The 14,787-nt window shown below is 44.1% G+C and overlaps 1 protein-coding gene across 1 annotated transcript; it reads left to right on the forward strand.

Moving 5' to 3' along the window:
• Positions 1–6,511: 6,511 nt before the first annotated feature.
• lamtor5 (late endosomal/lysosomal adaptor, MAPK and MTOR activator 5) lies at positions 6,512–13,901 on the forward strand. The gene is made up of 4 exons (XM_063065462.1): positions 6,512–6,607; positions 8,460–8,521; positions 9,905–10,022; positions 13,052–13,901. The coding sequence occupies exons 1-4, from the start codon at positions 6,573–6,575 to the stop codon at positions 13,110–13,112; spliced, it is 276 nt and encodes a 91-aa protein (XP_062921532.1). The 5' UTR covers positions 6,512–6,572; the 3' UTR covers positions 13,113–13,901.
• The last annotated feature ends 886 nt before the right edge of the window (positions 13,902–14,787 follow it).

Here is a 14,787-nt window from a genome sequence, read left to right on the forward strand (position 1 = left end):
TTGTGTTGAAGGCAGACAAAGCCAGATCCACTGACATCATGTGATGTTCTTCTCTGATCACTGCCTCCTACAAGAGGTCTAGAAGGCAGGCAGGGGACGTAGAAACATAGAAATATAGAAACCATAGAAACATAGAGAACCTACAGCACAATACAGGCCCTTTGGCCCACGATTCTGTGCCAAATATGTACTTACTTTAGAAATTACCTAAGGTTACCCATAGCCCTTTACTTTTCTAAGCTCCATGTACCTATCCAGGAGTCTCATAAAAGACACTATTGTATCCGCCTCCACCACCATTGCCAGCAGCCCATTCCACGTACTCACCGCTCTCTGCGTAAAAAACTTGCCCCGATATTTCCTCTGTATCTACTTCCAAGCACCTTAAAACTGCGCCCTCTCGTGTTAGCCATTTCAGCCTTGGGGAAAAGCCTCTGACTATCCACATGGTCAATGCCTCTCATCATCTTATACACCTCCATCAAGTCACCTCTCATCCTCCATTGCTCCAAGGAGAAAAGGCCAAGCTCACCCAACCTACTCTCATAAGGCGTGTTCCCCAATCCTTGTAAATCTCCTCTATACCCTTTCTATAGTTTCTATATCCTTCCTGTAGTGAGGTGACCAGAACTGAACACGGTACCCCAAGTGGGGTCTGACCAGGGTCCTATACAGCTGTAACATTACCTCTCGGCTCTTGAACTCAATCCCACAGTTGATGAAGGCCAATACACTGTATGCCTTCTTAACCACACAGTCAACCCGCGCAGCAGCTTTGAGTGTCCTATGGACTTGAATCCCAAGATCCCTCTGATCCTTCTCACTGCCAAGAGTCTTACCGTTAATTCTATATTCTGCCATCATATTTGACCTACCAAAATGATCCACCTCACACTTATCTGGGTTGAACTCCATCTGCCACTTCTCAGCTCAGTTTTGCATCTTATTGATGTCCCCCTGTAACCTCTGACAGCCCTGGACAAGGATGCAAGGGTCTGTGTTCTGGTTTATCCCCAGCAGCCACATAACAGATGATTCTCTGATCTACAGGCTGGTCCCAGGGGCACACAGCAAGACAGGCATCAAGTGCCTCTGAAAATCATCATCTCAGAGCCTTCTGGCTTTCATAGAACTTGTCTGTGTTTCAGCCCAGCGAGATGTCAGTAAGGGACAGTGCTACCTACCGATGCTCACTACTAAAATCGAGGCGAGAAGACTGCAACTAACCGGGCACTGTCTACGCCACCTGGAGCTACCTGCCAGCCTGTCATCATATGGGAGCCCAAGCATGGGAGGATGAGCCCTGGGCGCCCTCCGAAGACTATGGTCAACACGCTCCTAGAAGACAGCAGCGCGGCTAATGTGGATGAACTGAACACACAGATGAGGGAGAGGGAGAAGTGGAGAGTCCGTCATCGTGCCTGATGCTGGCCCACTAGGCCTGAGTCGACGTAGTAGTAGTAGACAGTGTGGCTGAGCTACTTACTGTTTACCATTTACTTGTGCTGCATATTACATGCATTTTGAATTATATTTTATTAACTTCTCTGCAATCAACATTCTGGAGGTCAATAATGAATAGAAGTTCAACTGGATCAGCCACGTATATACCATGGCTACAAGAATAATTCAGATGTTGGGTATCCTGTGATGAGTGACTCACCTCCTGATGTCCCAAAGTCTTTTTGCTAAATGGTGAGCGATGAGTGCAGACCCAACACTGTAGGGAAGATTGCCACCATCCTGGACAAAGCAACCGCTTGAACAGTGCCACTCCTAGAAAGGTAAATGGCATTGCTCAAAGCACCACTGTTCCTTAGGAATATTAGAAATGCTCAGATTGCTATTCAGAGTCAGAAGACAAACTGTTCTAAATAACATTCATAAACAAAGAATATCATATCTGCATAAATGGGTTTTACTTCTTTGTATAAGATCAGTATAAATGGATTCTACATTACAGCCAGCAATGTCAATACTTTTATTGACTCTGACATAGAAATATTCAACATTGTCCAAATGTGCTACGAACTCATCCTACAATTTTTGACACCAAGAGGCCAGAATAGTAAAGAAAACCCACCATGACTTGTTTTGTTGCTCCTCTTCATGGCCTGTGGCACATTGGGGTGGAACCTTCCCATTTCTTGAGCATTTTGTCTGTTTTTTCACGAGGCCAAGTTGCTAGCTTGACGCTCAAACCAGCACGGATGGAAAGCATGCAACGAGCGAGCTGGATTCGAGCCCGGGACCACTTGCCTCGACGTCCGGTGTGGATGCTACGACATCACCGGCCAGCTTATGATTTATGTTGTTGAACATATATTTATTTTTACCAGATCAATATCCTGGATCTCACTGCTTTATGGTGTTATAAACACATAACAGCAAAGCCATGAGGTGAAAGTCCACTGCTACCTTCCCAGTAGCAACATTCTCAGCATCTTCTTTAGAGACCCGAATACAAATGTAAATCTTTCATTCTAATCTACGTCAACATTACTGAAGGTGTACTTCAGTGACGGAGGTGCCATCTTTCAGATGGCATTCCATTTTATTGTAATTGTGCTCTTTCCTATACAACAAGTGAATAATTTATGTTTCTCTTTCGAATGCTGTGTATTTGTCACTATGTGCCTGCAACGCTGCTGCATGTAAGTTTTTCATTGCATCTGTGCCTACACGTACTTGTGCAATGTAACAATAAACTCACTTTGATTTTGAAGGGGCAACATGGGATTCAGGGAGGGAGTTAGAGAGAACTGAGGAATTTCAAATGAGACAGTGGCAAACACTGAGGAATTGCAGATGAGTTATTAATGGGCACTGAGGGATTTCTAGAGCGGTGTGGATAGGCACTGGATGATTAGAGGTAAACAGTCACGGAACAGGTAGAGGTATTATCACCTATTAGCACCTCTCTTTCAAGAACGGAGGAGCTGACTGCGAGTGAGCATCAAAACTATAGATTCAGTGCCAATGCTTCTGCCTGTAGGCACCAAAACCTATCTTAAGGTAGCGAAGCTGGAGATGGAAGAGGATGGGGAAAAACAGCAGCACAGTGGCATAGATGTTAGCCTAACACTTTACTGCACTAGCTGTAAGATTAGGGTTCGATTCCTGTCGCTGTCTGCAAGGGGTTTGTACATTCTGCCCATGAACATGAGGGTTTTCTCCAGGAGCTCCAGTTTCCTGCTACATTCCAAAGACATACGGTCAGGGTTAGTGAGCTGTGAGCATGCCAGAAGCATGGTAAAACTTGCACGCTGCCCAACACAATCCTAGCGGATTTGATTTGATGCAAACAATACATTTCACTGTAGGTTTCAATGTACATGTGACAAAGATAATCTATCTGAAAAAGAACAAAAATGGATGACATTTTAATACTTAGGCCACATTCTAGTAGTAGACACATTGTTTTGTGTGCTGATGAACTAAGCAACTGCTCTCTAAAACAAATTAGAAAGATTTTAAAAGAACATGCTGAGTTATGCAAAACATTAAGTTCTCCCGAGAGAGATTTCTGATTAAAATCTAACATACGTTACTGCTCTCAGTCCATCTACCAGGATCATCTCAATCACAAAGCTCCATCATGAGAGTCAGTTGGTCGAAAGGGTAAGCAATTAATTAATGAATTTCCATTAAAAAGAACTTCCAATTATTTGAGATATATGAGTCCATTTTCTCCATGTTTAACAACTACAATAATGCTCAGTGTTTTGATAACCTCTTTGACTTGAGGGAGAGTTATTTATTGATTTAATTTACCATAGGATAGTGCCAAACAGAAATTATTTCTAAAACCCTCCATGGGCATTGTGAAAAGAGGCCGTCTTGTTTGTTGAAATAAATAAAATTGATCTATTACAATGTTTGACATTTCCAATGAATCTAACCTGAGGGTTTGATCCTTCCACCTGGTTGTTCTGGTTCAGTGTAATTCTTTGAGACGGCTCTATAGCCATATTAAAAGTAAAAAGATGGCTAGGGAGAGTGTAGGTCACCTTAGAGATCATCAGGGTCACCTATGTCTTGAGCAGTAGGAGATAACTGGGATTTTTACTCATGGTTGCTCAAAGATAAGGGAGACAAGTGGAGATCTTTTGAAGGAAATTCACATAAATAGGGCAGAGGTACTTGCAACACACACAAAATGCTGGAGGAACTCGGCAGGCCAGGCAGCATCTATGGAAAAATGTGCAGTCAATGTTTTGGCCCAAAACCCTTTTCCTGCTTATGCTGTCTGGCTGGCTGAGTTCCTCCAGCATTTTGTGTGTGTTTCTCAGATTTCCAGCATCTGCAGATTTTCTCTTGTCAGAGGTACTTGCAGCCTTAGAGCGCAATAAGGTGAATAATTCCGCAAGGCCTGACTGAGTACGCCCTCAGACTTTATGGGAGGCTCCAGAGAAATTTGCAGAGGTCCTTGTGGGCTACTGGTGAAGTTCCCGAAGACTGGAAAGTGGCTAATGTTACGCTGCTTAAAAAGGGAGCAAGGACAATCCAGGGAACAACAGGCTGGTTAGACTGAAGCTTCTGGAGGGAATTCTAAAGGACAGTATTTGGATAGATACAGTCTGATTAGGAGGAGTCAGCATGGTTTTGTGCATGAGAAGTCATGACTGAGGAAACGTTTAGAATTTTTTTTAAAGAAGTAAACAATAGGTGCATGAGAGCAGAGCAATGGATCTTGTCTACTTGGGCATCAGCAAGACCTTAATCAAGGTCCTGCATGGAACGAGCAGCTAGAGGAAGTGGTTGAGGCAGGTCAATAGTATCATTTAAAAACCACTTGAATAGGTAAATGGAGGGGTGGGTTTAGTGGGATATGGGCTGAACGCAGGAAATTGGGGCTAGCTGGATGGGTACGGTGGTTGACTGGGATTTGTAAGAGCCAAAAGGCCAGTATCCATACTGCAATACTCCATGACTTTAACCCTTCGCCACATCTTCCTCCACAACCCCATCCTTTGTGCTGTCATGGATAGAATCTCTTCTGTCTGCTGGCTGCAGAATTCCTATGTGAGCTGAGGCAGAACTATCTCAGCCCCTTAAATGCATAGATATTTCGATACTAACTGGGATTTCAACTGCAGGAGTATTCGGGAGATAAAGTTGAAAGTAAACAAAAGCATGCTTCTTTTTTCTAGGATTGGGGCTGGTTTATGCAGCCAGGGAATGGGAGAGCAATCTGTATGCAAATATGGAGTATCTGTTGAATACTGTATTTGTTAGACAAGTGCAGTGAGAGTTTGACCCTATATTTAATTGTGCTTTCCGTGACTTGCCTGATGGGAAGGAAGGAGATTTTCCTCTCCTTAGCACCTTATGTGCTATAGCTTCTTGCAAGTGATTAATGAAATAGTGTAGAGGTAGTGCAGAGAGCTGTAAAACTAGTCAGCTCCATCGTGGGCAGTAGCCTCTGTAGTATCCAGGGCATCTTCAAGGAGCAATGCCTCAAAAAGGCCGCATCCATCATTAAGGGTGCCCTGTTCTCATTGCTACCATCAGGAAGGAGGGTCAAAAGTCTGAAGAAACACACTGTAGGATTCAGGAACAGCTTTGTCCCGTCTGCCATCTGATTTCTGAATGGACATTGAACCGATGAACACTACCTCACTACTTTATTTTTATTTTTATACTGTTTATTCAATTTAACTGTTTTATATATAGTTTTTTCCCCTCAGTTATTATGTATTGCATTGTACTGCTGCCCCAAAGACAACAAATTTCACGACACATGCTAGTGATATTAAACCTGATTCTAATCTTATCATTGTGGTACCTGCTTTTAAAGTATTTGAAGGAGTATTGCACGAGGCATTCTTTTGTATCTAATTCATGCTACAGCTGCCTTGGAAATATTGATGGTTAAGGGAGCTTCATTAGGTCTAATCTGTCATATGGGACGTCATTTTGTATCAGGTACAACTACCCCATGTAGTATCCATCCTTACAATGCTTAATGGAACACTATAAAGAGAAATACTCTGTATTTAACCTATGGTGATGCTCTGGCCACGGTACTAGGTGAGGCTGGTTGTCGAATGGTGATCGTTAACTCCCATTCTTTTGGTCAGGTAGGTTTGGCGAGGAGAGTTAACATCCATGGGGACTCCTGACGAAATACTTGGGTCTCGTAATAACTAAACCTGTGTGGTTGGAGAGTTACGCAGAAAGGTCCACGACAAATGTTACAGTCTGAAAAACTGTGACAAGACATCCCTGTTCCTCTATATACGACCTCTTGCAATAGAACTGCCTTCTCAGCTGCTCGATCGACCAGAACATTTGCTTTCAGTGACTGAAAAGGAAGCCAACTCCCTTTTGTGCATTAACACTGTCCAAAATATCGTTTAAATTATTCGCTGCCTTTTCTGTGTTGCCTTCCACAGTACATATATTTTTATTCAAGTGAAGGAAGAGAAAACTGAAAAGAAAAGGAGGTCGAAAAGGACAAGGAAGATATCACGAGCCTCCGGTCCTCGCTCCGCCTATTATCAATTCGGCGTCATGTGATCAGTTGCGGCGGATCATGTGATCTGGAACCGGAATCGCTTGAGTTTAGGATGGAGGCGGTTTTGGAGCAGCAGCTGCGGGAAACGTGAGTGAGCCTGGCTCTCCCGTGGTCTCTGGGGCCCCGACCTAGAGTTCGGTTCGTGCCCGACATTCCCGAGCCCTGGTCGGCCCGCTCCTACCACCTTTTCGCTCGCAGAGTTCTGGGGCCGGGCCTCTAGATCGGCCTGGTTCCACCTTGTGGGCTGCTGAGCTATTTGCTGCCGATGGTGCACTAAGGCGAGCCCGCTTTATTAGCTCTAGAAGAGGGCCGATGCTGCCGGCTCCTAGAATGGTCTGAAGGCTTTTGCTACAGGGACACCACAACCCCTGTATTAAAGAGATGGCTGGAGTCTGGGTCGGAAACTGTTCCAGTGTCAGAGAATATGGCAAACACTTCCTTCCTTCAGCAGTTGAAGCTGAGACATCTTCTTATGTTGATACTCAGTAGCTTGGAAGTCCAGTTTATTGTTATACGGGCATGAAAGCCATTGAAGTTAGTTTTTTGAAGCAGTACGGTATATTACAAACGGAAATATAAATTACATAAAATTATATTGTACCTAAGTTCAGACTAAATGAACAATGACAGAATAAAACACAAATGCTGGAAGAACTCAGTGGCTCAGGCAACATTTATTGAGGGAAATGGACAGTTGACGTTTTGGGTTGAGATCTATTGTTAGGATGAGAAAGGGGAGAGATGGCTAGGCCTGGCAATGCAGTCCAAGCAACACTGTAAAAACAAAACTTAAAACCCCATATATCTCCTTTAACCTTTCTCCTCCTTTCCTTAAAGCTATGCCCATTAATATTTGATATATGCTGTGTACTCTAGGGAAGGACTGACTAGTAACCATTTTTATGGCTTTCATAGTTTCATAAATTGACATTAGGAACGCAGACACAGGATATTTGCATCGTTGTGTCCGCATGACCAAAGTATACTATTTAAGTTTAATCCCACTTTCACATTTATATCTCGTGGTTATGACATATCCTGTTCAACACACACAAAATGCTAGAGGAGCTTCGCAGATCAGGCAGCATCAATGGAAGGAAATGAACAGTCCACGTTTCAGGCTAGGGCCCTTCATTGGGCTTTTTATGTGTGTTGTTCCAGATTTCCAGCACCTGCAGTCTTTTCTGATACTTCCTGTTTCGATATGCACTATAAATTATTTTTAAAGAATGGTACAGAGCAGTGCTATAGGGATGGTTTGTACATTCATATCAATGAAGATTACAAGCTGATAGGCTAAAATATATGGAGTTTGGAGATATATTGTGCAAAGCAGGGAAGTTATGCCTCTGTGAAATGGGCAGCACAGTGCCACTACATGTGTGGCTTCTGCCCCAAAGCTTCAGTGACCTGGCCAGTTCCTGAAAGAAGGTGCTGTTTGTTCAGAGATTGTGTGTTCCATTATCCTCTTGCATCCAACTTGCTCCTCCCTATGTTTAATGAAAGTACCCGTAATTGAGAATTATGTTCAAAAGGGTGACCAGTCTTGGGCTGTTTCCCACAGCATGTGTTGGGCCTGGTGATAAACTAGTTAACAGCTAGAGCTCTTTCATACAGGACATGTTAAGATTGGAACGATTCTGCCGGTAAGAGCAGCAGAAACAGGTATGAGGTACCAATTATATTTAAATGTCTGAGCTATGGAGAAAGAGGCGAAGCAGCCAGATGTATAGCTATCAAGTAGCTGGCACAAATGCAGCATGCTGCATGATTTTATGATTTTAGGTTGAACGCACAACTCTGTTGAATGGGAGTATGAGACAATGCCATAATGGGGTGCTGGAGAGAAACAGCTAGTAAAACCCTAGGTAATGCCCAGTAGGGATCGTCACTGTGGGAAATGCACTGGAAGGACTAACATTCATTTCTGACTCTCCAGGATGAAGAATCCGGCAATTATAGGAGTCCTCTGTGCTGATGAACAAGGCCTTAACTTGGGCTGTAAGTACTGGGCTGCAGTTGATCATAAATTCAATGATCGTAGTCTGTGTGTATGCCAAATTGCATCATCTTTACAGGGGTTATGATTCTACTTTTCCGAATAATCTTTTCTTGGGCTTCCTGCCGGCTACAGACTGGAACTTGTACCCAGCTGGAAGCCAGAGCTGGTGCTGTAATAGCATCATGCTAACTGCAACCCTATCGTGCCACCCCCAATATATTAGAATACTCTTCACTTGCATGGGTGATTGCACCATCAGCAACTTGCCAGAAGCTCATTGCTATGTAGGATAAAGAAGCCTGTTTAACTGGCACTCAGTCACCCAATCGAAACATTAATTTCTATCACTACTACACAGTGATGGCACTGCGTTTACTTGTCCAACAGCACCTCCCGTGCCCTCTACTACCAAAGTGGACAAAGGCAGAAGCCACACCATGTGTTGCAGACTTTGTGCCAAGTTGTACATGAAACTGATTTGGAAATAGATTGCTCTGTGGAAGTGCCTTTACCAGAGTTCTGGTGAACAGTAAATGCTTACCTTGCGTGCTGTACTCAGATCGTGGAAAATGAATAAATATTTGCCTTGCATATTTTTGGGTATGGCCCTGCCATGTCTGATCTGCAAATTTTTAAGCACAACTCAGTTACTAGGCAGGATCCTTCTCCATAATGTGCACATTATGTAAATTGCCTTTGCATGAGAACTTTGCACCTATGTAGTCATAGGTTTCAAGTTGCTGTGTGTAATCTGAAGCCGATCAAGGGCACAGAATCAGGTTTAATATCACTGGCATATGTTGTGAAATTTGTTGTTTTGCAGCATCAGTACATTGCAATACATAATAAAAACTATCAATCACAATAAGAAATATATGGGTATGGGTATGTATGTTTAGGGAAGGGGATGTAGTTAACAAATGCGGTACTTGCTATAGTTCAAATGCACTTGGTCAACTTCAGAATAGTTATTCCTTGTTTTTGTTAATTCTGCATTTTCTAGAGCTAGCATTAGTAAAATTAACACTGTTTCGTGAAATCCTATAAGCGATAAACTGTGGGTCTAAATTCAACTGCAGTTCGTTATTAATACATTTAACGGCTCTTCTGTGAGGTAACCTTATAAAATACTCCCTTTATACAGTATATTCTTGGGACATAAAATTAAAAAAATAAGAATTGGACTTGTTTGCCCAGCATCCACCTTTCTCTGCTATGCATCCCTCCACCCATCTAAAGTACTGACCAGTATTGCCATGTCTTGATTCAGCTCCTCCTCTGAGAACCTTTGCCACTACAGCCCTCTAGTGGTTCTGTCGCCTGATGCAACGGGCAGTGAAATTCCTGGTCCGATCTGAATTGTTTCTTCCGGCTTTTTCCAGGTCGTGGGTCGCTAATTGATGAACATGCGGGTGTAGTTTCCGTCCTCGCACAACAAGCGGCAAAACTGACGACAGACCCAACGGATGTACCTGTGATTTGCCTGGAGTCAGATAACGGGTGAGGCTTTGAAAGTTGATTTTGAGTATTGTCAGTGGATATATTTGTTTTCTGAAGGATTCCTGTACCAACAAATCCCAAGGAAGCTTCCCCACCTGTGATTGGAGAACTTACTGTTCATTTGTCATACAGAGTCACAGCACAGAAACAAGCCTTTCAGCTCATCTAGTCCATGCTGACCTATAAATCTGCCTAGCCTCACCAACTTGCGATCTGACTGACCCACCATATCCCTCCCATCCATGTACTTACAGGTGTCCCTCGCTTTTCAAACGTTTGCTTTACAAAACCTCACTGTTATGAAAGACCTACATTAGTACCCTGTTTTCGCTTTCAGAAGGTGTTTTCACTGTTACGAAGAAAGGCAGCGCGCGATAAAAGATCAGCGCACGATAAAAGGCAGCTGCTCTGCCCCGGATTTGGAATGGCATTGCTTATAACATGTTGCATTGAGCAGCCGTTAGCAAGATGAGTTCTAAGTGTCGGAAAAGCCTGAAAGAGTAAGGGTGTTACACTTAGCGTAGAACTAGACATAATTAAGCATTTTGATAGTGGTGAACGAAGCAAGGACAAAGTGAGTTTGGCTTGTGGAAGTTGACGAAGATGATGTTGAAGAGGTTTTGGCATCCCATGACCAAGAACTGATAGATGAAGAGCTGATGCAATTGGAAGAGGAAACAATCAAAACCGAATGCAGAAAGTGAAGCATCTGCGTGAGATTTTCACTGCAATGATAAAGTACGACTTTAATTTTGAAAGGGTACGTAGGTTTAGGGGATATTTGCAGGATGGTTTGAGTGCTTACAAACAACTGTATGATAGAAAAATGCGCGAGGCTCAGCAGTCAAGCAAGCCTTCCACATCAGCCACAGCAGACGACAAACCTCGACCTTCGACATCGAGGCGGGCAGTCATAGGAGAAGATGAGCTGCCTGCCCTGATCGACCATGAGATGACACCCCCGTGTCCCACCACCCCAACACCTGGGCCCCGGACAGATACTTTGTACTGACTCGCAAAGAATGCAGCGGTAGCCGGGAGGCACACAGCACGTCGTTAAGAAAAAAGCAGAAATAAACATGCTAATTAATTAGGTGCCACCTGGCACATAATTAGCATGTTTTTTTCGGCATTTTTCTTAACGATGTGCTGTGTCCCTCCCGGCTACCGCTGCGTTCTTCGCGGCAATGTATCGGGTCGATGGCCTGGAGGGTGGGGGCCACTGCACCACCCAGCCTGCGACGACTCAGTTTAACACACCATCATCAGTGTGCTCGGTGCTGTTTTCCCAATTCTGGTAAGTGATACTACACTGTACATACATTATTTCTACTTTATATAGGCTGTGTATTTTTACGTGTTATTTGGTAGATTTGGCAACTTCATAGTTTAAAGGTTACTGGAGAGTGCGTTTATGCCAACAGCGCTTGCGTGAGATTTTTGCTACGGAGATCTGTGCAGGCAATCGTTGTAGAGGAGTATTTCTACTTTATATAGGCTGTGTATTTATCATATCATTCCTGCTTTTATGATATGTTACTGTTATTTTAGGTTTTATGTGTTATTTGGCATGATTTGGTAGGTTATTTTGGGGTCTGCGAATGCTCACAAAATTTCCCCTTATAAATAAATGGTAATTGCTTCTTCGCTTTACATTTCGGCTTACATAGGAATGCTGCACCTTTGGATGACGGGGGAAACCTGTATCCAAATTTCTCTTTAAATGTTGAAATTGAACCTGCATCCACTACTCGCCCCACACTCGCCTTCCTCTGAGTGAAGATATTCCCCCCTCATGTTCCCCTTAAATAATTCACCTTGCATCCTAAACTCATGACCTCTTAGTTCTGGTCTCACTCAACCTCAGAGGGAAAAGTCTGCTTGTATTTACTCCTCATGTGCTATGTCATGTCCTATTGCAGAAAGAGATCTTTGGAGAAGGAAGAGACCAAATGGAAAGGCAACCACAGATGTATGTTCTTTAACTGCATGTCTTGCAGCAGATGCAATGCTGCATTATCGCTCTCTGTATGTTGCAGGTGGTTGAAAATGGGCTCACCTTGACCTTGGCTCAAACTGCTCAAGGTTCAGGCCGACACTTTAATGTTGAACCCAACACTTGGTTACAGGAGTTCTGCAATATTTCACCTAGCACCCCATCCCATGTTGCATTAACTCGGCTGCTGCCTTTGCCCTCGCTCATTCCTCCTGCTCTTCCAAGTCAGCGTTCACTGAAGTGGACAAGAGTGAAGCTAATCCCACACTTACAGCAGATCTTGCAAAGCACTCCGTGACTTCAGAGCAACTGCAGCTGTTGAGGTCCCCCCTTCAAGACTGTTTGAACCACGTTGGTAGCATAGGGGTATAGGGGTATAACCATGATAAAGAACGTTAGATATTTAGACGTCAAGAAGAGTGAACTGATGTGAGAGGGAAGTGGAGAATGATTGGCTGCCACTGGGTGAAGGGAAGTTCTAATGCTAATTTACCGTGCATGATTTTTGGGAAGTGTGTTGCACGCTGTGTGTGGTGGTGATGAGGGAAATTCAGTTTGCTCTGTGCAATGACCAAAGGCGTTGTGGTAAAGAGCGGGTAATTGCTGAGTAGCCTGGGCAAGATGACTACTGGCAGGGAGTGTGGAGAGAGCCCCTGGTTCTCTGAATGGTGCCATGGAGGAGAAGACAAAGGTGTCAACTCTTGATTTAAAGGGCAGTGCTGTTGAAGTGCAACTGGCAGTGAGGGTAGTGCTGTCCAATCATTGGAATAAATCTGGGACCCACAAGTTTCTCACTAGGGCAGGGGTCCATAAAACCCTTGTAAATGGTATTGTTCCATGGCATTAAAAAAGAGTTTGGGAACCCCTGCACCAGGACATTCATACTGTCACTGAAGCTTGATGAATGATGGAAAATCTGTGCCAGAGTTGTGTAGTGAATGGATTTGGGAGACTCAGCAGCATTTCCATTAACAATAAGTAGCTTCAAGACCCTGCAGACATCCTTATTCATTCACTCTGATTCCTTCCACAGGAATATCATGATACGGAAACATGGAAGCATCACTGTGGCTGTGCACAAGGTGACGGTGTGAGCCAGGCCAAAGTAGTGGAATCGGATCACTTGAAGCAGTCAGCTTTGTTGGCATGGTCTGTGCTGTGGGATGTTTAACTTCTTGTTTTAAGCCTTCAAAAGGCAGCGTCTGACCTGGACTCGTTTATGGATGTTAAGTCGTTGACACTCTGGCATGGAGGGCATGGGGGTGTGGTGAAAAGAGAAATTTTTTGAGATAATTAAGTTCGGGATTAAATGCAAACTCAGCAAAAATGTCCACAATTTTCATTATTCCTTCACTCAGTCCTGAATTGGGAGGAGGTGATATTTCTTTTGGAGCCCTTGTATGCTTTGTATTAATTGCATCAAGCCAGCATTTCTTTTAGACCCCATCCAGAACCTCTTCCTAATCTTGGTTTGGACAAGTAACTATGAGTGAAATGGAGTTGATGGAACCTTTGCACAGAGGGTGGGTTGTATTTAATAGGCAGATTTGGAGTTTAAAAGGAAGTTCCTCGCTGATGATGAATGAACACTGAGCCTCGACCTCCAGACTTGCTAACAACAGGATCCCAAACACTGGGCCTCGACCTCCAGACTTGCTAACAACAGGATCCCAAACACTGGGCCTCGACCTCCAGACTTGCTAACAACAGGATCCCAAACACTGGGCCTCGACCTCCAGACTTGCTAACAACAGGATCCCAAACACTGGGCCTCGACCTCCAGACTTGCTAACAACAGGATCCCAAACACTGGGCCTCGACCTCCAGACTTGCTAACAACAGGATCCCAAACACTGGGCCTCGACCTCCAGACTTGCTAACAACAGGATCCCAAACACTGGGCCTCGACCTCCAGACTTGCTAACAACAGGATCCCAAACACTGGGCCTCGACCTCCAGACTTGCTAACAACAGGATCCCAAACACTGGGCCTCGACCTCCAGACTTGCTAACAACAGGATCCCAAACACTGGACCGCGACCTCCAGACTTGCTAATGATAGGATCCTGAACACTAGGCCTCCATCTTTGGTCTTGTCAGTTTGCATAGATAGCGAGGGTTTACCAGCCCTTGTTCCTCCAGCCCACACAGAACATGATACCGTAACATGCAAACATCTCACTGATTCTGGGGGGTGGCCACCAGCCCTCCTCTTCGCTGGTTTGCTGGCCCAACCTCCGACCACGGATGCCCCACTTCCTCGTCGCTGAACATCAAATGCAAAGTGGAGGCTTAGACACTAGCATGTCCTCTAATTCCTCCACATCCCTTTCCTAAACCCTAAACTGACCATTAACTTCCCCTCTCTCACTCCAAAACCATCCCTACAGACCTAAAATACAATTAATCTGAGGTGCTATCTCACCGAGACTGCAGCTCAGTGCTATAATAGCAGGTTTCTTTACTCCTAAGCAGTATCACATGCTGCTGTCTGCTGCCCTGTTGAAGACTCCCAATAGTGAAGCGTTCTCAAAAAATTTTCTGATCCAAGAGTCTATGAACTAGATGCCTGTAGACCTTAATCTCCATGGAAATTGTGCGTTCCATTGGTGTTTGTGAAGGACTGTTGTGAGTCAACTACCCACAAGGTGATCTGCAACCAATATACTGTATGTAACCCTGTTTATTTAGCAGTACAGCACAGAGTAGACTCTCAAGCCGTGTCACCACAGCAACTCCGACAAACCAAATTAACCCAAGCTTAATCAC

The sequence above is a fragment of the Mobula hypostoma genome, chromosome 13 (assembly GCF_963921235.1).
Source record: "Mobula hypostoma chromosome 13, sMobHyp1.1, whole genome shotgun sequence".
In the NCBI taxonomy this organism is placed as follows: Eukaryota; Metazoa; Chordata; class Chondrichthyes; order Myliobatiformes; family Myliobatidae; genus Mobula; species Mobula hypostoma.

What these genes read in the sequence shown, in the direction of transcription:
- lamtor5 (XM_063065462.1), top strand. Translation starts at nt 6,573, where the DNA reads ATGGAGGCGGTTTTGGAGCAGCAGCTGCGGGAAAC. An exon ending in GAGCAGCAGCTGCGGGAAAC is followed by an intron (nt 6,608 to 8,459) that starts GTGAGTGAGCCT and finishes CTGACTCTCCAG; the next exon opens with GATGAAGAATCCGGCAATTA. An exon ending in ACAAGGCCTTAACTTGGGCT is followed by an intron (nt 8,522 to 9,904) that starts GTAAGTACTGGG and finishes GGCTTTTTCCAG; the next exon opens with GTCGTGGGTCGCTAATTGAT.